General features: G+C 38.7%; 1 protein-coding gene across 1 annotated transcript in view; it reads right to left on the bottom strand.

The window, feature by feature from the left end:
• Window positions 1-24,463, bottom strand: part of GOLPH3 (golgi phosphoprotein 3) — a 31,690-nt gene extending 7,227 nt beyond the window's left edge. Inside the window, exons 1-2 of the mRNA XM_065861150.2 lie at window positions 23,980-24,463; window positions 4,967-5,098 (exon numbers count right to left, since the gene is read on the bottom strand). Of these exons, the coding sequence (XP_065717222.1) occupies window positions 4,967-5,098; window positions 23,980-24,192 (345 nt within the window). The 5' untranslated portion in view covers window positions 24,193-24,463. The remainder of the gene's footprint in view (window positions 1-4,966; window positions 5,099-23,979) is intronic.
• Window positions 24,464-24,715: the final 252 nt, after the last annotated feature.

The following is a 24,715-nucleotide window of genomic DNA, read 5'->3' as shown; positions in this document are numbered from 1 at the left end:
CACTATGCAATGTTAAGACGGTTTTCAGTACTGGCAAGATGATCCCAAACTGTAGGTGCATACAAAGTCAATGAAATGGAAAGGAGAACTGCTGGAGAGATCTTTGTGATGAGATCATAGCTGAAATATTATTTCCAATTTCGATCATATACACGAAGCACAGAAACTAAGATTTTTAATAAAATAGGCAAGAACGAAGCAGCCCACAATGTCAGGCTAAAAAGAACTAAGTTTGTCTAGATCTAAAAAGAAAGCAGGTAAGATACTTTCCAAAGAAAGTATCAAACAGTAGGTTAGGGTCCCTACTTTGCGAAAAATAAAATATACCAGCTTATTCTGGAAATAAGAAAAATGCAGGTTGTATTGTCAAAAACTTCAACAGGTAAGTTAAACATGCAGGGAGTTGCTGAATTGCACTCAATGAAGAATTCTGAAACTAAACATCTACCAGAGAGGGTCCAGAGAAATCTCATTATCTTTTACTGCATCAAGATTAAATGGTCACTTGAGATACTGTCCAGGTCTCCATTTTTGGGAGCTGGATATTACTCCAACCATAAATTTTAGATACTGGGTTTTAAGAACACAACTACATTTCAAACCAGACAACCCCTATTCAAAACTAAACACAAAACAATGTATCTTTTTCCTCTTGATTTACAAGTTTGCACCACAGCACCACTCAAAAACCCTTACTGAAAATACAGGTATATTACATACTTTCCAGTTCCATCTTAAAGTTTCGGAAGTTTCCGTTCTCTAATTATACAGAAACATCTTTCAAGATGGGTTTTTAAGCTGCAGTATTGTGGCTATAATTGGTACCTTTCAGACCTTCCTTTAATAGTTAACTTAAAAACACCCAACTTATTTATCTTCTTTTTAAAAGTGATATTCCAACAGTATTCAAATTTCTTTCAAGTGTCCCATATGATCAGTTTCACGCCAATGAGCTACAATGGATCTCTCCAGCCTGCTGCACTTGGTAACCTACTACTCAGCATCTCACCCTAACAGACGAGATGTGAAGTTCTTTTTGACCTGTTTCATTACTAAAAAACAAAACTAAAAAACAAAACAAAAAAACCACAAAACCAAACATAACGCACACACAATCAAAACAAACCTCACTGAAGAGATAAATGAAGTACTTTTACGTCTAGGATATGAGGTGGGTTTTTTGGAGGTTGTGGTTTTTTGGTGGTGTTGGTTGGTTGGTTTTTATTTTTGGAGTTTAGAAACAGCTTTCCTTGCTTATTTGGGGTTAAGATGCTTTTTTCTACAGTGCAAAGAAGTCAAGTCAGTGTAAATATAATGCACTGTGAGATTACAAATCTAAACATGCAGGTGCTTAAGGAAAGAGCTGTAAGCTGCATGCCCCATTCAACTCAGCCAAGACTTCATAAGCTCTTGTGAAACCACAAGGCCCCATAATTCTGTTTCAAAGTTTACCCTTCTCTGCAGCCAGGCATACAGCACTGTTTCTTCTCATTTCTCTGCCGCACTGAATATTTACTGCACAGATTCTTCTGATTACCCTTGCCCTTAAACGAAAGTATTCTGGTTCACACTCCTAGGGTATTTATGCTGCCCTCTCCAGCATGTGGAGAGAAGCAACAGCGGAAGCCCAGCCCCCTCTCTCCTGTCTTCATGGATCTGCTTCTTCTTGAAGGATTTATTGATAAATACTTCTTGGCTAACTCTCTTCAGAGTCAGGACAGCATGAGAAGAGTGGGAAATTGAGTGGGTTGGCGATCTTGTGAATTGAATCATCACAGAAGATTAAGCACCCACAAGGGGGAATTTTTTTTCTCTCAAACAAAAGAGCTAAGGTAGAGAAAGAAGCTAAGATTCTCATTCTTCAGAGATTATGGTCCTTAGCCTTACTGGAAAGAAAAAAAAAAAATCTTTATTCAAATTTTTCAGTGAATTATCAGGTACTAGATCTGCCTTGCATCCAACTACTGAGGAAATTTCAATTATACAGAATATTTAATTTGCATTTTCCACAATGTAATTTTGCAATTAAGCAATGCTAAAAATTAAGCACTTCTTGCATTGATTTTTAAGTAAAAAACTTAATAGTTTACTTTTTATACAAAAATTCACTCATGCATTAATCACTCAGAATTGTCAGCTATAAAATATTGAAGTAAATCCGCCAAGGATATGTTGGGATTTCTTCTGTTTGTAAGAACTCTAGTGATCTTGTTTTTTTGCTGAGGCTGTAAGGCAGCACAGAGTATCATTTTATACGATCAGCAACCACTAGTCTTAGAAATTCCTTTATTTATATATAAACTTCAATATTCACTTCCTTGTTTCTAAATTGATATCAGTAGATAGAGCTCAAAAATGATGCAATAATTACATACTCTTAAACCAAACTTACAAGGATGTTGCAACATATATAATGTCATATTCACTTCCAAAGTTTCACTAATGTCCATCAAGTCCTTGTCTGCCCATTTCTCAGTCTCATTTGTCTCTCTGTGGCATTCAAGCATGGATTTAATGCATCCTGATCCATTCTTAAGTTCCACAAAACCACATTAAAAAAAAAAAAAACCACAAACAAAAAACAACAACAACAACCACCCAGCAAAGTTCTACCTGAATTAAGGCTTGAAGTAGAAATCATTGTAGCTAGCAATCTTTTAAGTCAGCTGTATGACTAAGGCCACAGTTAGACGGTTATAAATTCGTACTACTGCCTAAAGAACTAGTTCTGCCCTCTTCTTGTTCTCACCTTATTGCGTGTGCCAGCAGTCTCACTTTCTGGCCCGCCTGAAGACAAGATCAAGGAAGTAATTAAAATAAAAACTAAACTATCCAAGAAGTGAATTAGTTTTCAGCCAGAGGCATTATCCAACAAGGATGCACAAATTCAAGTAACAACCCAAGAGAGACTCCAATAAGCCTCTTCACAAAGACAGGACTGCCCTTCTCAGCTGAAACACAGGCCAAAACTTCCTCCAGACCATGGCTTGAACATACAGGGTCTTGATTCACAAATCAAAGTTTTGAGTTTTAAGGAGGTTTTACCTTCCCACAAAATCTGAGGATGGACCTGAGGTGAGGAGGAAGAAGGGCCAGCCTGAGAGGCAGAAGCCATAGACAATTGTATTGCCACTAAACCACAACCTTTGGTGCAACTACACAGCTCATTCCACTCTCTAGGCATAGTATTTAATTCAAAGTGAAAGCTGAGGGCAAGGGGAGAAAAGCCTGCAAAAGGCTGACAAAGAAGGGCACTTGGTAGAGTTGAAACACTTGCCTCTAGCCAACAGAATAACCCTGAAACTTTCTGTTAAAGTAAAACTTCAGATAAGGTACAAAACAACACAAGTCATTAATGAGACCGATTTCTAAATTGAGAGAGGTGGTGCAGAGGGAGAAGAAACCTCATACACACAAGCAGCTAAGGATTTTATTTGCAAGAAATTACTTGGGCAGAAATGAATCTTCATTTGAATTTTAAATTAAAGTGTTTTCCATAGAATGGTCCTCTCTGCATAAAGAATTCTCTCTATTGCATTATAAGAGTAGAAAGAACAAAACCTTTAATATTGGGTAGCCTTTCTATCTCCTTAAGCAAAGGTGGGAGTGAGAAGAAACGAAGCACACTTGCCCACTCCCAAAGCCACATAACATAAAAAAACCGCACACCAAACAAAACAAAACACATACACAAAAAAAACCCCAAAATGAAAAAGACACATACACAAAAAAACCCCCACACCATAACCAACCAACCAAAAAATCCAAAAAGGATGACAAGAACTCAATAATTTTGCTTGTATTCTTTACTGAACATACACATCAGTTATTTTTCCATTTTCCTAAATAAAAACATAGTTGAAATTTCAGGTAGATAGAGCTGACAAGGTCTGCACAGAATTAAAATAATTGCTAAGGAATAATCCTGAATGCCTATAGAGCCAAAACTTTCTGGAAAAAAAAAAATATGCAGACTAATCAATGCTGAAAGTGCTTACATGAAGCTAAGAGAAGTAGGAGCTGTTTGTCTGAACAGAGGTTCAATTCTTCAGACAAGAACGAAGCTGGCAGAAAGTTGGGAAATCTGACAGCTTTCCTTTGAAAAATTCAGCAAAAGATAATATTGACAGGGAAATGTGCCATAAAAAAGAATTTATTTGTGGTGGATAGACAACATTTGACTATGTTTTCATTAAGTTTATTTTACAAGTATCCTCTAGCACTGATGAAGTAAAAATTCTTCGAACAGCATGACTTCACACATTTTGTACTAAGGAAAAAATCCAGTATAAAAACTAATAAATCAAGGTCTCAAATCTTCAGCCCAGTTCAACACAGGACCTTAAAAACTTGCCCATCTTAAATGCCAGTCAGTACAACAAATTAAACACAGCAGTCACATGCTTAAGTGGGATAGTTTTGTGTTCTCAGGGGCCCAAGGTACACAGATCATTTCCTTCCCATGCATTGCAAGCACAAACTGCCACACTGTGTACAGGAGAATTAAAACAACTTGCAGGATACATCTGGCAGGCTGTTAGCCATTCCTTTGAGCCCCAGCCCACATCTCACCAACATTGCAAAAGCCAGTTCCTTTGGCAGATTAGAACTGGTGCTACTGGTTCTCAGAAGGAACTGCTGCCACTGCACCCTGGCCAAAGGTGGCCAGCTGTTTCTGCAAGGTTCCAAACAGCAACAGGCACACGTCAAGAGAGCCAACAGGAACACAGAACATGTACAGAACATATTCCAAGGTACTTCAGCTCACCATTTGAACACTTTTATCTCTATGCATTTACCTTAGGTCACTACTCAGAGTCCCCATCCCCATGTAAAGAAAAAAAAAAAAGAAGTCTTCTTGCAACTTGTTGTAATTTATAGCTACCATATTGCCTGAAGCGTGACACAAAAGTGAATTGCCTGAAGCGTGACACAAAAGTGAATATGACTATTTCCCTCCACTTACCTTTCTTGTTAATAGACTTTTGCGCCTCATTCCACAAGCCTCTAGCTGAAGACGCCCTCGCAATGCCAATTCAATTAACATACAGCCACGCAATCCTGAGGAGATGCAATCATTCCAGAATGATGTGTAACCCTGGGAAGAATGAAAGACAGTAAGATACCGCCATCTCCACACCTGAAAGCAGATAGGAAAAAAGGCTTACTGCCTTCTCTAAGCAGTTCACCTGCCTTCAGACACTTGAAGTAGCATCACTAGTCAACTACCATTCCTGTACTGAAACAGGAAAAAGCAACCAACTTATCCCATATTAGTTTTGACACCTAGTCTCTGCTTTTTGAAGAACAGTGAAATCTCACGAAAGTCACACAAAATAAACCAGCAGGATACTGAGAACTCTGAGATATAAAATGCAGTTTATATATGGTCAAAATAAACATAGTATCTTTTTAATACATGAAGCATTTGGCATTATCAACATCACACAGGCTTATCCAAGTTTTCTGAGAAATATTAACATGATTTTACATCCATAAATAATATGGCACTGATGAAATAATAACCACCTGAAAAATCAATACTAAGTAAACTATGGAGTACAGTGGAACCACAAAGGTGGCAATCAGCACAAACCACAGACCAGACATTTCAGCTTCAACATAGTAAAACAAAGGACAGAAGTTTTCAAGTAAATATTTCGAATAGGTTCCATCTTGTAATTTAAATCCCTTGAAAACATGTATTTTTAAAGCTTGATGCATATTGATCTTATATGTACTACATACATATTCATTCAATGAACCATACCACATCTACCATACTTTTTCACCTGTATTTCTTCATTGATAGCTGTTTGCCTGAACAGCAGAAAGTAGTATTTGACCGAATAAATTTACTTAATATCTAGAAATACATGTATTGACTTTCATACTCTATTGCTTAACAATTATGACCAAAAAAAGAGATTCTATTTTACCTAGAGAGTAGCCAACACAGTTCTTGCATGATTTTAAATAGTTGAGTATCTAAGACAGAACAAAATATTTCTAAGAAATGTTTTGCTTTTGAGAAATGACAAGAGAAACACTTGGTACAATCCACAAAGACCTCCCAAAACCCCTCTAGTGATGCATCTCTGAAAATATTCACTTTGGGACACTTTAGAGAAAAGTGTTGGAAACACTTTTGCAATAAGAGCAGTGCACTCCCCTTCATGAAATTCATCTTAACCAATAACAAAGGCTAGCTTAAATCAAGAGCAAATTCAATTTTATTCTACTCACAAATAAAAGTTGCCAATGTATGGAGATATAAGATGCATACATTTGAAGTCCACTAAAGTTACAAACCAGGTCTTAACTAATGTATGCCATTAAATGTAGATTTCCAGAAACACAAGAATATTTTCTTCCTTCTAGCACTTAGATCTATTTTCAAGAGCTGCATTACACAGATGAACAATTCTTCCAAAAAGTCTACAAAAGTGCTGAATTTCTAGAAAGTAATTACTAAAATATGTCAGATACTTATCTTAAAAGGTCATAAATTTAAGGTTGAAAGGGCTTTGAGAAGTTATCTAATCAGCAAGTTATCTTATTTGTGAGTATCGGCTACACTTGTGAGTCAGACTTTCTGTAAAGATTTTAGTTGGCACCACACATTTCTTTGCCAAAACCATACGAGATAAGGTGCAAGCATTTGCTTGATAAAAAGGAAAAAAATTCCTACATTCTACTCTTTCCAGTCAAATGGCCTCTTTATATAACAATTTTTGAAATCCAACAACACATATACAAACTAAAAATCTATTGCATAAACTTACAGCTGTGGCATGATACATATACACTTCTTTACGTTCATAAAATGTGTTATATTATTATGCAAACAATTAAAGTGTTAATTTTTTCTCATTTATTGTGTAATTAAAACTGAATTTATTTTTGAAGTCAGTATTTTTCAATGAAGTGACGTTAACTTTACCACTCCTGGCAGCAATTACCAGATGTAAACTCATCTGCTCCAGCAGTTATTAAACACATAAGCCACAGGCTGTGAGATGCAGAGAAATACAAGATCACAGGATATTTCAGGTTGGAGGGAACCACAGGAGACTTCTAGTCCAAACTCCTGCTGAAAGCAGGTTCAGCTATGAAATCAAATCAAGTTGCTCAGGGTTCTACACAGTCAAGTCTTGAAAACCTCCAAAGACGGAAACTGTACAACCATCCAACAGCTTTTAATTAAGTGATTCTGAAAACAATTCAAAAATATTTCATTCTTCATAAATGGAACTACTTGCTCCAGTAGGTTAGATGACATTGAAAATGTGTACTGTGTCGCCACTGTTTTGTTGTGGTTGGATTTTTGTTTGCTTTTTCCCAGGCTCAGAGTTTGCAAGCGATCCACTAGAACAGGAACATCATATTTCAATATACTATTAACACAGTGAAGGAGATATTTTAGAACGGTCAGTGTCATCCTGAATATTTTTCAATCCATTAAACTGATCTTTCCAGATAGCTCAGGCAGGTGGACTGGCTGTTCCTGGCACTTGACTGCAAAGACCTCAGACAATGGAAGGAACCTTCACAGAAGGTCAGTTTAGCACACAACAATCTAACTAAATAATCCTTTAACTCAAACTTCCTGGTGTAACTGAAAATCAGCAGAAGCAGACATTTGTCTCCAATACTGGAAACAGCTTCTTGACACATACTTTAAATGGCATAAAGCATAACTAGAAAAAGGTGCATAAAAGAGAAACAATAATGCTCAGCGTTAAAGAACTACCGCCTATTAAAGAGGCTTCAGATGGATGGCGAAGAAGAGTGAAAGGGGCAGAGAGAATAATAATAATATACAGAAAGGGAGAAGAGCAATATAGAATAAAGTACTATTTGCACAGGAAATAATTTTTCTTTTTCCACAGACAAGGGCTAAAAGGCGGTAAATCAAGCTAGCTCAGAGGTTAGAAAACTCAAAGGCCAACTTCTTTTCTATGTTTCTATTCCAACTGTTTTACAGGAAGGCAGAAGTTTAAAAAAAAATTCTTCAAAAATCAGTTAAATTCACAGGAGATTGCTAATGAAGTCTGAAAGGCAGCAGTGGACCTGTAAATCATGCATGGTCTGGGAGGCTCCCACCCAGTTGAAGTCAGTGTACACTGGAGTGGTCATTTTGTGTGCACTCGTTCCCTGAACACAGCCTGGACATCGCTTGTTGCAGCTTATGGAACAATATGAGAATTTGGTTTGACATGCAAACAGTGTTCTCCGCTGCCATTCCTAACAATATCCTTCCCAGTTTGTGAACTTTGAGAGTCAGGGATCTTGGAGGTAAAGCTATACTTAAAATGGAATAGGGTTGTAGGACTTGCAAAACATCGTTCACAAGGATTGCTAGAAGTTATGAGAATTTCTGCATAGAAAAAGAAATAATGTCATTGAGCAGCTCAAACATTATCAGCCCAGCTGCGAAAACCCTAATGGGATCATCTGTTTATGATTTAATAAAGCCATAGCAATGGCTAAGCAGATGAGCAAACTACATATACAGGGAAAACACATACACATTAACTCTGACAACATCAAATTATTCTGAATTCAGTGGTTACCCATATGTTTTGTTGAAGTATTCAGTACCAAATATTACAGAATAAGAGCTGTTGCAGAGGTATTAAAGTACACTTCCACAGAATACACTGATTACCAGTTTTTCAAGACACTCAAAATTTACATTTCTGGATATTTAAAATCCATACGTTAATATACAGAAGTCTACATTTGTAGTCATTACCTCAAAATATTGATGGATAAATTACCTTGAATGATTACAGAGTGAAATTTAAAAAAAGCAAACCAAAACACACTACAAATACAAACCCACTCATAATATGGAGCGCCAAAGTCTCACAGGAGAACAGGTGATCTTTTACTCAGAATGCTTTGTTTTACATGTAAGAGTCCTTCCCACTGCAGAAACATACATTCTCTCCCCAATTCTTCAGTTAATTCAGAATACGAAAGCAGCAGTACCCTGAGGCTTCAAGATACACAGAGCAATATAAAAATTTGATGTGTTTAACTTAATTGGTTATGGCCACTTATTTACAAAATATTGTACAGCACAACCTAGGTAGCTGCTGGTGCATTCCTTGATCTAAACCAGTGAGTCCCAAGATTACTTTGCAGCCACAGAGCCACAGCAAATAGAAATCAGCTTTATATGTCTTTTACAAAGGCATCATAAAGCCATGTAATAGTCTGTGAAGGTATCTGAGGGTTACAACAGCCTACTGAACTAAAAATAAAATATTTATTTACTTTAGAAAAAACATGCCCCTCAGGCTCATCCTCAGATCCACACAGACTCATATTCAGTACTACAGGTCAGTGTTAGCTCAATGTTTCGGCGCTGACTCAGATTCAATTTACATTTATACAGAATGAGAACAGCAAAGTTTCCCTGGCGTGTAACACTGCCCATTCTATACTCTTCATACTAAAAACCCTTCAATTTTACATTCAGACTTAACAGTACTCCTTAAACCCCCACTTAGCACCCTGTACTTAAAATCAACGGTAACCAAACTGAAACACACCAAACAATTAAAAGGGAACCTCATTTTGAAGGAGAAACACCACTAGACCTACCCAAACCCCTCAATTCTTGTTCTCAGAAAATTCCAGATTCTTCTTTTACGAAATACGCAAACAAAACAAAACAAAACAAAAAAAAAATTATGTAAAGAATGCAATTTCTGAAACTTCATGTGGAGATAGCAGAAATAAAATGTTGTTTTAACCCTTTCCAGACATGGTAGCCTCATCAAAAGGGGAACTGGCCAACTTGAAAAGTAACAAAAAGCCAAGATAAAAAACAATTACAGCTCCTAAGGAGTTTAGAAATCCTAACATCGAGGCAATACATCTGACAGTCCATCAAGAAGACATGAAACCACTAACTTCAGATTGTGCCTCCTAGCTGGGAAACTCTAGGTGAGGCATGTCAAACTTATTTTCACCGGGGGCCACATCAGCCTCATGGTTGCCTTCAAAGGGACAAATATAATTTTAGGACTGTATACATGTAACTACTCTTACATTTATACAGTCCTAAAATTACATTTGACTCTTTGAAGGCAACCGCGAGGCTGATGTGGCCCACGGTGAAAATGAGTTTGACATGCCTGATCTAGGTTAAAGAATGCTTTCACTTTAGCAAACTGTAAATTCTGAATTTACAGCTAGCCTGTTTTCCATTGGAAGAATATTTCAGAGGAAAAATTTCAACCAGCTCTACTTGGATGCTGAAAGATAGAAAAATTAGATTTCCCAAACCCAAACTCTGCTGGAGTTTGCTATTACTGTTATTACTTCTGTGTGGATAGCATTCAAATACTGTTCGTGGTAGCATTATAAAATCTCCAAGACATAAAAACTATTGTTTTGTTTATATACAAACAAGCACCTAGCTTTGCCAAACAAGGGCTTCTTGTTGCCATCTATACTTTCTGATACGTGGCAGACTATTTTTATGGTATGTTCTCAGAAATCACAGATGAAAAACATACTGGAAAACATTCTGTGCTTGCTGGCATCATGGGAAGCTATTGAGGCCAATTGTCTTCAGGTCCAATTAGCCACCCGCACTACATTTACATGCCAGTATAATAAAAACGTAGTTTGTAAAACATACAAGATTCAGTTCTACTTTTAAGATAAGAATAAAAAGAAACGGTTGCCAACAGATGTATAGCCTGAGATGGACTAACTAAAGCAAATGTGGAACTTGGAAAAAAAAAATTCAGTAAGTCAGTTTAGGTCACTGTAGGACTGGGCAAAACAAATTGAGTAGTCTATCTGTATAAATTACATGTAAGACTGATCTCCATGTTGCATAGTACCATTAGCAAAGCGGCAACACTTCTGACATTTATACAGCCTGCATCACAACGCAATATTACCTGCATGATCACCTTGAGTAGTTATATGAATACTAAGAGACTCATGTTTTGTATATATGTAAATTTAGGTATCTTTTCTTAGAGTTATTTAATGTGGCAGAGATAAACACCAGGGGAAAAAAAAAAAAAAGCAGGAAAAGAAACTTAAGACAAAATTACATCCCAGTGTTTAATTACCCTCCCAGCATTAGCATCTCTTTTGAACTACTACTTTCTACGTACCATTTCAATTATTTTTCCTTCAAGAGATTCATTTCAGTTTTACTGACCTTTCAAATCTATGTCACAGCATCCCATTTTAACCTTGCACTAAACCATGTAACTTGAGAAGGTACATCCTACCCTGTGTCTTCATTTTCAGCCATTTGAGGGTCAAATCCAAGAGTGAAGTCCAAAGCCTGAACTGCTGCTGAAGACAGAAGTTGTTTTGTTTTGTTTTGTTTTTTTCACCGCATTGAAGCACATCACTGCCATTTCTCTCTTGAGCCCATAGTAGCATTTGTGTACTCAGCTAGATGGGAAAGTGGTCTGTTTGAAAGCTAACGGTCATCTCATCTGATTCACCAAGCAGGTGAACAAATACCAGAGGAAGCATGGAAAAGGAACATGGCTGGGACAGACAGTGAAAGGCAAGAGCATCCCCTTGAGTGTCAACCCACACTTTAATGCGTAAACTCCTTTGAAAACCTGAATTGTTTTCACAACCTGATTAGTTAGGGCTAGAATTATTCACTTAGTCATTGGGATAAAGAGCTCAGAATTTAAAAAAAGAAATACATTATTGGGCTACCTATACTGAAGCCATTTGTGAGCACAATCTGCTCAGAATATATAAAATGCTTAATGCTTGAGGTGTTATGCACTATATTCACCACTACCTTCATCTCCCTATTTTGGACCCTGATCATCATACATCTGAAATTATATCATTTAAATCTTACAAGATAGCAATAGCATCCCTTTCCAATTCTCCAACGCAATAGCAAGTTCTTTGCAATTTCTTTCTTCACAAGCCTATTATTAGCCAGCACAAAGCACAGACAGAACATAATAACCCCAAATCATAATTTCTCACCCATTTGAAACCTACTACAAAAGACAGGTAGAGACAATTCCTCTTGAAATATATGCTGTGGTGAGTTGTATTTAATAATGGACTTAATCACAACTGTGACAGAACTCTCACTTTTCTAGTCAAGGAGTTCCTCTCTGAAGTAGCAATTTTGGCATCTACAGAAAGACAGCTGGGGGCAGTGAGAAAAGAGTAACAGCATGCACTATCCAGGTGCACTGTAGCAGGTTAATAGGAATTTTGATCTGTCACAGTTTTCATGGCAAGGATGGCTGTTTCCTTCCCCTTCCACCCTATCTATAACACAACAATCTGTTGCAAGGAACTTTACAACTTTTATCTGCTTCATAGCTATGACTGTTAAGTATTTTGATTTTAATGAACAGTACTAGCAGAATGAGAAGCATAGGGCTACTGTATTCCCAAAAAGAGGAGAACTATCTTAATATACTGCTTCCTTTGTGTAGTTGCTCTGCAAGTACTAATACTAATTTGAACTTTTGAAAACAGTTGGAATCACCTAAAGATCTTTTACAACACATCTCCTTAAAGCTGCTCCTAAATCCAAAGAGGTAAAATACAAAATACAAGTAGTACATGTACAGAAAGGATAACGAAACTACCCAGTCTATTGGAAATTATGTTTTAGCATGGAATTTAAATACTTTCTGTTGTCCCAAAAGCTTCATTTTATGAATTCCAAACGCATCTACCACCAGTATTCTTCTACAAGAGAAACACTACGATATTCACGTGAAATCATACAATTAAATGGAGATACCAGCAGACAGCAGTAGGAGCAGACAAAGACAAACAAATGAATGTCAGCCTCTGACACCTATACATGATTCTGTGGTTCCTACCCTTTTATCTGAAAGTAAAACAGTTGATTAGAAAGAAAAAAAAATTGCCTGCCATTGTTGCAGGTAAGTAAATTTCTTCTTTGTGATAATGTAACTATAAGAAGATCAAAGTAAGTAACTGAGTTACTGTAGTAAGTTACTTTATGGATTCTTTACATATTAAAAACTGTTAAAAGCTAGTATTTTATTTAGGAACACCATTCTACACTGAACAATGAGTACAGTTGCTGAATCTCTTCAAGTGGGTGGAAGTCAGCAAGACTGATGGTATACACGCTTAATATTGAGTATATCTTATAAAGTATTTGTCCAACAAATCTGACTACTGACTTTTTCAGTCAAACCTAAAAACTTCTACCACATCCTTTTTCAGAGCAGAAAATTCTTATATTAGAAATAAGGTACACTTTAAAAAAAGTTAATCTAAGTTTCTTCTTCGATCACGCTGCTGGAAGAAGCTTCTCAACATGAAAATAAACAGGTCTTCTAAAAATGGACAAAAAATAATTTTTAAAAAATGCACAAACTTTTCCAGGTTCTCAATGACAAATAGAAAAGCTGGTCAACACTAGTTCAACTAACTGTATATTTATTCTGATAATTTGAAGCCTTTAGACCCTCTTGTGCAGCCAGACAGCACTTGTTACTCCTGGGTTAGGTCCTTATACATATTTCTATAACGCTCCAATTCTGCTATTCAAGTAACCTTAGACTGACGGTAAACATAAAGAGCACTTTGAACTTCAAGAAGAACCAGCTAAAAAGTCTTTTTACCAGAATAACTAAACATACTTATAAGAAGCTGGGGAAAAATGCAAACAATAGAAAACCATGACAGAAGAGGGGAAAAATGCAAACACTAGAAAACAATAATAGAAGAGGAGAAAAAGGAAAAACTTCATTGTAATACCCATCACAGGCAGGCTGGAATGTCCAAAATTATCCAAATCCTCAAGGTAAAATTAAGCTGCTCTCACCACAGCTATCTTGTCATATGAACTGATTCATTTTCACTTTCAGGGGATTAAAAAGATCTGTTCTTTTCTTTCCAGTGCAGGTTATAGTAATTTAATCTACCTGAAGATGAATGAAACCACAGCCTGGAAGCTGCAGGTGACAGCAAGTATGTCTCAAACAAAAGCAGACATGGTCAAATTATGCATCTAGAGATTCTCTGTTACTTTCTAATACACATTCAATACACATATATCGATTTATTATGCCTAATAGCTATTGATTTATTACCTCTGAGAAAATCTTGTACTCAATGACACTACAGTACTGCGCAATACCAGACAGATCCAAACACAAAATCAAATTCAGCTTCTGTGGCAGCATTCTCTGGCAAGACCAAAATCAATTTCCTTTGGCAAAGAACTGTGTGGTCTTACCTCTAACCATTCACACTCAGCTGAAAATATGTCCAGGGTTAGGATATTGCTTAAGTAATTCTTCCATGATAGCTTCAATCTTTTCCCCCTTCTACAGATCTATAAGACCAGAGAGTAGAAAAACCTCCACAATTCTGCAATACAAGACCAATGGTAAGCTGTGAACACACTCATTTTTTTTTTCTCATGTGTAAGTCTTAAGAGAACAAGCAACCCTGAAATGCAAAACTGATTTTTTTGTTTTGAAAGTAATAAGATTCAGTAACATTTACTATTATCTAGAAAATATGAAAAGACAAACCCTCAATTTTTCTTACAGGACTGTTTTCACATGTACTGTCTGCTGAATTTTGATTTTTCGCTTCTTCTATGGACCAATATGTTTTAAAATATGTTTGGTTAAAGACATGGCCCAGCTTCACCTGATAAGAATGCATTCAGAGAAGTCTACTTAGTATATAAAAAGTAGATAATATATGTAATAGCCAAAATGGATAGGTTCACTTTTCAGGTAGTTATTACATGGGTACAAAGAAATTTCAGATCCAGTAAAAGAAATACAGTTCTATCTATCTACCTAATCGGAAAAAATAAAAATGCATTTCTGAAGACAAAATAATTTTAGGAAACATTCATCTCTTTTACCAGTCAAAACCCTCAAAAATAATAATAAAAAAGATTAAAAACAACATGTCAAGAAACTGTGAATATTAAAAATATTCAAATAAAACAACTGCTAGAGGAATACTCTGGATTTCCTTATGTGTCAAAGACACAATATTCAAACTTCAAGTAATTTGAAATTAAAATAAAGTGGATTCCTCTTCATCTTCTTCACATTAGGTTAAGGCTCTATGCCAACGCATACCCAGCCAGCTCTTGGCTGCAAATCTTAGCTCTCAAATAAGCCATCACCTTCTCAACCAGAAGGCTGCAGGAACATCTAATGATACAACCTGACCTAAAAAACCTTTGAAAATTAATATATGTTTAAGAAAGAAAGGCAAGCCAGAGTGCAGTGGTGTTTATGACTGAAATGCTACAAGGTGGGGACTTCGATGTCTGACTGTGGTCCCTCTTGACTTCCTCTTTTGATGTAATCAAAATAATTAGCCATTTTACTCAAACATAAATTGTTGTCTAGTTATAAAGAGAAGACAAGTTAGCGAGAAAAAGCTCTGAAGTGTCTTGACAGCCAAACACCAGAAATAATTTAGGAAAGCAAGCATACATATTCTACAAGGCACAGTATAGTTGACAAGAAACTTGTCAGGTACTTGATTAACCTGCCACTGCACTTTAGAGGAAATAACAAACAGCAACTGCTGACAGCTACTGGAAGCACTAAAGCCAAATGCTGTTGCCCAGCTCTTCAAGCACATACACAGGTATACATTACATAAACAAATCTCTTCACTAAAATGAGGACAATGAAAAACTTTAACTGTGCTGAAAAGAAGGCAACTAATGCACACTGCTGAACCCTTACGAGACCCCTGAATAAATCAACACTTAAGAGTCTGACCGTTCATTTAGGAATGAAAAAGCAAACTTAAAAGCCTAACTTTCAACATGATTAAATGTATACACATGCAGATAATGACTCCAAATATTTGCACAGCTTTTGCAAAGCCACCTTCCATCAGGGTCAAATCTCTGTTCTCCATATTTCATGCAAAAGAAAGATATAATTTGTTCCATAGGCTGCAAATTCATTTCTACACTACCAGCTATTGTCACTCAGCATAAGATCTGACATTTATTTGAAATAAATATTTAATTAAAACTGGTGCTCAAATCCTCCACATCAGATATTTTACTCAAAAAACAAGTCTTCCCATGGCAGCAAGTAAATATAGCAAGATCAGAAAAAACAGCTTGCATCCTGCCTTGATGTAACAACCAAAAGCTAACAAAACAAACTTTGCACACATTTAGTGTCTCCTACTGGTGGGCTGACCCTGGCTGGCAGCTAAGTCCCACACAACCACTCTCCCAATTCCCCCAGCAGGATGAGGGAATAGACTAGGAAAAGTGAAAACACAGAACTAAGTGATGCAAAACACTCAGCAACCACCTCCCACAAGCAGACTGATTCCCAGCCAGTCCCTGAAAAATGACCACTGAACAATTCACTCCCTCCCCTCCTTTTTCATTGCTGACCATGACGCTACAGAGCATGGTGTACCCCACCAGTCCATCAGAGTCAGCTCTCTTGCCCTCTCCCAGCCTCTTGCGCACCCCAACCTACTCACTGTGGGTTGGCAGAGTGAGAAACGGGCAGCCTCAACGCTATGCAAACACTGTTCACAAAATCACAGAATGTCAGGGATTGGAAGGAACCTCAAAAGATCACCTAGTCCAATCCCCCTGCTGGAGCAGGAACACCTAGATGAGGTTACACAGGAATGTGTCCAGGCGGGTTTTGAATGTCTCCAGAGAAGAAGACTCCACAACTTCCCTGGGCAGCCTGTTACAGTGTTCTGTCACCCTCACCACAAAGAAGTTTCTTCTCATAGTTAAGTGGAACCTCTTGTGTTCCAGTTTGCACCCACTGCCACATGTCTTATCACTGATGTCACTGAGAAGAGCCTGGTTCCATCCTCATGACACTCACCCTTTACATTATCCACCCCATTTTGGTCAAAAACAAAACAAAACAAAAAGCACATAGCACCACCTTGGTTGCTATGGAGAAAATTAGCTCTACCTCAGTGAGGCCCAGTACACTTCTCCTTAAAACAGTAAGAGAAACCTGAACCTGGTAGGTCTTTCTAATACAGACAAAGCAGGTTTAATATTGGCTAACTAAACACTACGTGGAAGTTCCACTAACTTTGACTAACTAGGGCACATTAAAACTACAGATCCCTCCTTCAGGTTTAGAAATATACTTTATCTGTCCCCAAATACCACAGCTACGCCTCTCTTCTACCTTTTCTTCCACAGCGGTCACAATTTAAAACACTATGTAAAGCACTGTGTTATCTCAAATTCAGGACCTGTACAATGTTTTATTTTGAGCGATCTGGATCAGGTCATTAATGTGGATGGATTTCCAGAGTCATGTTTCGAGTGCTTTAAAAGCATGCATAAGGCATAGGGATTCCTCCTTTTTCTAAACTTCCCCTAGTTTCCTTTGGGTTTGTTTTTGGCAGAACAGATCTCTCATATTTCACTTATCCAGGTGCAAATACTTTTCAAGAAACAGACTATCTTATAATAATGCCGTGTGAATGTTTTCATTATAAGATAAAAATTCCACTCATTGCACTGTTCTCACACTAAAAAGCACAAGATCTTTCATTCAGTACTTAACATGTGCTAACTATAAAGTCTCAGCCATAGCCTGCAGATGCTTCTTAAGCAGTAGTCACATTTACGTATCCAGCACAGGCAAAGCAGTTGTAGTAAGCACTAAGTGATTAGTGTAGATCGAACATTCATCTGGCATTCACTTCAATCTAGCTAACAAATGTTATACCTGCCTTCTCCACTGTGCAATGTAGAGGACATACCAAAACCACAACATAATATGCACAGAATGCTTCTCTCGTGGTAGAGACTGTTGAATGTGGAAGTGCTGAAGCAAAATCAAGCATGTGCTCAGGTAAAAAATGGAAGTGCAATGCGCTGTGCTGTACAAGAATGACTGGCTAAGTAGAAACCTTGTACAGCCCATGCACAAAAGACACCTAGCCTGGCAGTTAAGGACTCTGTAAATAATACAAACACATGATGCTATCTACTAAGACCATAAAGGCAGATGACTAGAAAGTGTATAGCAATAAGTAGCTTACAAGTGCTTAAAAGAGTATCAGCAACAGAAAGACACGGAAAAACCCTGACAGACTAATTTCTCAGTGTGATGAATAAATCCTCTAACATCCACAAATAAAAGAGCTATGAGCATAACAATTACGAAGATCTAGCTTACAAGGCATGCTATTTTATTACCATAATGGTCCATCAAAAAAAAGGGAGGGGGAGGAAGATTAAATAATTTTTTTAAAAAGGTAAAAATGGTTGAAATACAGTAGGGGGTAGGTGGGAAAGTCTTGGCATGCATAATACTGGTTTGCATCCAGACTGAAAGCTTAGTCATAGTACCACACACTTATGTGCACCTACTCATCCAGGCTTACATGCAGTGCCCTTAGATGAAGAGAACAGTTGGGCACCATGTTATGTGTAACCTTGTAATTTTGAAGTCTGAAAAGTGCATGTGAAGTCATTCTGCAGTAACGTTTTATGAATATTTCTGAATGAAAATAAATCACTGAAACTGATCTAATACCTGTTTGCAAGCTGGGAAAAACACAATTGAAACTGGCATATGATAAGCTATTATTTTTTCTGTCTTTCCTAAATGTTATGAGAAAACAGATTGACAATATTGTCTACAGAGAGGAAAACAATCCACATGTTTACTCCAGGGTAGCTTCCCCTTCCCCCAGTAATGCAGAGGTGAACATGTCCTGTAGTTATTATTTGCCCTGTGGGTAAGAAAGTAATGTTTTAATTTTTCTCTGGAACACTCTGCTCAATTTGGCCTTGCAAAGGCAAGTTCCATGTAGCTTAACTAATTCAGACAAATGCTGCAGTACTTGAACTACTTTATGGTCAAAGAACACCTGAAATAATAGCACATTTTTTCTAATATAAAATGTTAGTTTTCAGTTCCATTCTAACAATAAACAGTAATACTTTTTCATGCAATTTTTTAAATAGAAACAGCTTGCTACAGGGAGAAGAAAAAGAGTTACAGCTTTGTTTATTTAAGAGCACTTGACAAAACTGAGAAGCATCACTAGAAAGGCTTTGACAATGTTTTTAGCTTTATCATACACTAGACAGCTTGACATGAAAGAAAGGACTACATTACACTCAAAGTTATCCATTAATAAATAATATAGACTACAGATTAGCCATGCGATCAGAGCAGGGATAACCAGTTCAGCTGCATGAGGAACCACAGAATATAAACACAATTTCAACACAAACTCAACTTGAATCCAAAACACTGCTACCAAATCAGCATGTCCTCCAAAGATCCCGTAAGTAGGGTTTACTCAGCAGCACAATCTAGAAGCACTTCGCTGCATCTTGTAGCACACAGAATTTGCGTACTCTTCCTCCCGCACCTCATATCTTCTCCTAGGCTGTAATTTATGTACAGACATGAAATTTAAAAAGGACCAAAATGGTAGGCCACTATGAAAGAAAGAATTTTTCATCACAGACATTACACACTTTGTTGTTATTAGGCTCTGAACATTTCAGAAAAAGCACGTCTTTGTCAAGGTCTCAACACAGTCATACATCATCCTTCAACTGAAATCTGAATTCCCAATAGACGCCTCTTCATGTTTCACTCATTTGTCTCAGATATTCTCCAGCAAAATTGGGAGGGTTTGAGTTGGCATTCAGGCTGCTGCTGAAACTTTTTTTAATTGGGAGGGGGGAAATACTAAAAAGATTTGAAGAAGACATAAAACAGCGTATCTGGAGCAGGCAAACTAGCTCCTTAATAACACATTTCAATACAATGAAAAATATCCTATGCTGGAAATCTTCACAGGAACTATGTGGCCAAAAAGCAATGGTGCAACACTAAATCTTCAGCAACAAATTAAGTTTTGGAAGGCTAAATATGAGTAGTAAAGATCCAAGATAATTTCTGTACCTAACAAAGTGATTTAACATTACTTCTCTCTCACAAATGGCATCTTAGTCTTCACTAAATAGAAGCTAAATAAAATTAGAAATATTTATTGTTGCAGTTGACTACAATACAGGACCATTATTTCAGCATACTTTACAGTAGTTTTCTTTCAGTAAATAAGGAACTAGTTACAGACCAAATAAATATTTTATCTTAGTAGATGTCATGTCTCTGCAGCTGCTTCAATTTGTTTAGTTGTGGTAGATCATGTAGAGCAGGGGTGTCAAACTCATTTTCACCTGTGGCCCCATCAGCCCTGCAGTTGCCTTCAAAGGGACAAATGTAATTTTCAGACTGTATAAATGTAGGAGTATTTACACTTATACAGTCCTAAAATTACATTTGGCCTTTCGAAGGCAGCCATGAGGCTGATGTGGTCCTGGGTGAAAATGAGTTTGACACCCATGGTATAGAGGAAAGGAGCAGCTGTGTGCATCGCTGTACTTCACAATTTCCAAAAAGGAGGAAAAAAAAAAAAGTACAAAAATCTTAACTTAAATGGAGCAACAGTTATAGAGCACCACAACCTAGAAACCTCTCCATTTTCTGTAGGACTGAGTTACAAGATGTCTAGAAGAGCTATAATGAACAAACTGCCCTGTACTCACTTCTTACCTGCCATTTTAAAATAAGCTAACTTTTCATACTTATCACTCCCTTCTTTTGGGAGTGATGACCTCAAATGCTTCAGCAGTTCTGCAGAATAACCTCCTTTTTTCTGTGGCTTCTACCTATCCTACTACAGTACTATTTTTAACCTAATACAGCACAGCATTTTATTACAGTGAGTATTTTTTATTCCTATAGCAACACGCTATTGCTCTAGTCTAAATGGATGAACATGACTCCCTTTCTCAGCCATGTTTCTGAAGAGTTTCCAAATAAGTGTAGGTGTTCTTGTGATGCTCCCTGAAGAATTCTAGTAATGTATTTTGTTCCCGTATATTACCTACTCTTCCAAGGTCACTGCATCTGTTATGCTATGCAAGCATGCACATACCCCATATAACCTATCTTGACCTTGAAATACACAAATAATTATGTATACACAGGAGATCAAAAAGGAAGAGGAAACACTGGCAGAAAAGACCAACCTGTACCAATACCTGAAGTACAACTTAATTAGGCCAAACAGGTGGGAAAACAAAAAAAAAAAGCCATGTCCAGGAAGCATGTGTGAATGAAGTTGTGTACAACCATCAGGAAAGGGATTGAGGTGTGCTGTGTTCGGTTTAGGGCAGTCAGACATTCCCATCGCTGAACCCATACTTCAGCGACAACCAGGCAACCACTCAAAAGTTTTGCTCTGGCTGTCACAACCCCTGTGCTACCCTGAAGGCAGGATTTGCATAAATATCTAACGATCTCCTAGAAACACTGAACTCATTAATCCATCACTGCCTGGATTTTCCTGAAAAACTCCCTCTCATGAGTAAAGACTCTGCCACCTACAATCACAAGCTATAGATAATACCTCCTTACATGCACAGCATTTTGTATGCAATCTACATGGTATTAATCCATACTCACCAGTATTAAACATCAGGAAAACAAAATACCCCAAGACCTGAAACTTATCAATGCAGTTATGAGTGACTTTCCTGAGAGAGAAGTTATTTTTAGGGAAATATGTTCTTTAGCCAATTCAGACCCCATCTTTTTTTTAATTTAACTCAACATTAGACTATTTTGTCCTGTTGGAGTGTTCAGGAAGGACATTCTCAGCTTTAAATCTACTAACTAACTAAGCTTATAGCTCACACACCTGCCTTTGCCTTTTCCTTATACTTTGTGTAGTTTCACAATAATACTTTACAGACCTTACATTGCTTTCCCCTGACTGCTGTCATGAGGAAGTCTCACATCGATGTAAATAAGTAAGTGAGTTTTGCTTACTTACTGTCAGAAAAATAGAGGAAAGAAAATATTTGCAAATGAGTCCATAGTTTTATTTCCAGTTCTAAAAGGAAAGGAATGTGACAAAGCAGTTCACACAGTACAGCTTGTCCATAGCGGCACAGGCAGACCCAAAACCAAAATACAAACCTAGTGATTCACACCTAACAAAGCTCAGAAACCATGTATCATACAGCTTCTGCACATCAGCCCCCTACCCTAGCAATGATTTTACCATTCTTTTTGTCTGACATCTCAACTTGAAAATCCCAAGGGAGTTATGGATATCCCTGCCACTGTAAACACTCAGATCCTTTTTCCATATAAAGCAATATTAGATTATCTGCACTGTGTGCCACAGCTGCTAGATAATTTGTAATTTTGATACACATCAGTGCAAAGCTCGATTTTTAGGCCCAATGCTAACTATTAACTTTTGATATAGTAGAAAGACTTGGACCATATATTCTTTCTAGGCAGACAGAACACTCCTTACTTTGAAATCTTTATAGACTAAGACCCATAAATTCAGCAGATTTACCACACAATCCTGAAAAAGAAATGAGCTGAAAGATCACCTAGTTTATGCCACCTTCCTCAAGGCACAAAATCCTATGCAATTCTGCCAGATATCTGTCTTGTCACATCTAATTCACTTTCCTGCAACAATTCAGGTGTGCAGAAAGAGAAATGCACAAGCCTCCAATTCAACAGATGGAAGCACAGATCACTGTGAGCATCTACTGAGTGTATCAGGAGGCCATGGCAAAGTCCCCCTAAAAAAATGAGGTTACAGCAATATAGCATAAAATACACAGTCTGAAAAAGAAATAAAATCTTATTGTACTAGATATATATATAGATATACCTATGTGCATTCATAAATAAATGTTAACCATGAAAACTACTCTTTAGCCTATTCATTATCAACTGGGAATTTTATTTTAGATGCAATACACTGTCAAATAACATAAAGCTTATCAGCTCCCCTCCCCCACTATTCCATCCCCAGGAACACGTAGAGCTTTAAGAGACTTCCATCCAAATCAATGAACTAACTTGATTAATTTACTCACCACTATAAAATAAGAACGCTGTTTTCTTAATTAAATTCATATTATAACTCATATCTAAAATAAAGGCATATTAAGCTTCACCACAGACCACGTCAAACTGAATTGTTTCCCCAACAGGATGGATTTTCTGCAGTGTGTATGCTTTTTATATTATCTCTTTCACAGGAAACAAAAATCCAACATATTGGTAGATGTGTATCTTCCTCAATGACTGTTATTCAAGTATCATGACAAATAATCAAGCTATAAATTCAGTAAAAACATGGAATTATAAAATAATGCCATTTCCTCATTTTGAGACAACTCTCATTACTCTCGTCCCATTTTTGTTACATGTATCTCCTTCAATTTTAACACATTTTTCACATGCATTTGCCTGTAAAGCCTTAATAGAAAGGGCTACTAAACACCCTGTAGCACCTGAGAACCCCATAACTACCAGAGAATTGTGTCTGACAAAATACATAGAAGTAAACGAGTCGTTCACATTAGAGTCATTGGTAGGTTGCAGGAGAATTAGTATAAACATCACAGATCCACCCAGGCCTCCAACCCAACCACCAACAGTGACCAGAGATCCTGGCCCTCACCTCCAGATCCCTGTTTTGTCCCAACCCCTCGAAATGCAAAAAATGTGCGAGCCCCTTTGTGAACCCCGCATCCAAAGGGCGACTCAGACTCTCTGCCAGGCTCCCCCTTCCCAAAATCCGAGCACCTTTCCCAGCTCCTCCAAAACATCGAGCCCGCTCCAGCTTGTGCCCCTCACCCCCAGCAGCATCACAGTCCCCGTCCTCAGTAACGCCTCTACCCCAAACCTGCAGCAACACTCCCCCATCCCATCCACACCCTGGCAACACTTAAGCTTCCTTTTCCCAACAACACTCTCCATCAGCCCCCGAATAACCAGTGTCCCCTCGGGTACCCCACTGCTGCCGCCCCCAAGCACCGTCAGGCCTCCCCAGTCACCCCCTGCCCAGTGCCCCTCACCTCGGCCCGCCCCAGCCCCGCCGCCATGGCCCCGGCCGCACCTCACGGTCCTTCAGGCCCAGGAGTAGCACCTCCTCCATGAGGGTGAGCCGCGTTTCCTTGGAGTCCCCCTTCTCGTCGTCGCCGGACTCGTCCCGGCGGCCTTCATCGTCCGAGCCGCCCCCTGCTCCCCGCTCCTTGTCGGCGGCGGCGCTGCGGGAGGCCTCGGTCCGGCGCTGCACCAGGCCGGAGCTGCGCTGGGTCAGGGAAGTCATGGCTGGGGGATGCGGGAGGGCCGCGGGGAGGGGGGCTCGGAGACAGCTCGGGAGGGGGAAGGAGAAAGGACAGGCGCCGCTCCAGCGTTCGCCCTATCCGCACCGGGGCAGCGGCCGGCCGGGGAGAGTCATGGGAAGCGGGCTCGGGCTTGGCCGCGGCGCGGAAGGCGGAGGCAGCGGGGGCCGGCGTCCCCCCTGCGGCGGCCGAGCTGGCGGAGGCTGCTTCTCCTCCAATATGGCGGCGCGGGCTGATGTCAGCGGAGGATGTGGCAGCGCCGGGCGGGGGGGGCACCGGAAAGGGCCGGGGGCGGGAGGGGCCCCCGCGGGTCAGGGGGCGGGACGGGAACGGGAACGGGAACGGGAACGGGGAACGGGGAGCGGGGAACGGGGAACGGGGAACGGGGAACGGGGAACGGGGCGGGCGCGACCTGGGGCGCGAGGAGCGTGGCGGCGGACGTTGGTTGGCGTTGCCGACCGTTACCGGCCGTTACTCGCGGCTATGGAGAGTGGGTAATCCAGCGTT

This window comes from Patagioenas fasciata, chromosome Z (assembly GCF_037038585.1).
Source record: "Patagioenas fasciata isolate bPatFas1 chromosome Z, bPatFas1.hap1, whole genome shotgun sequence".
Taxonomy (NCBI): domain Eukaryota; kingdom Metazoa; phylum Chordata; class Aves; order Columbiformes; family Columbidae; genus Patagioenas; species Patagioenas fasciata.
This window is presented reverse-complemented; position numbering and strand designations above follow the sequence as displayed.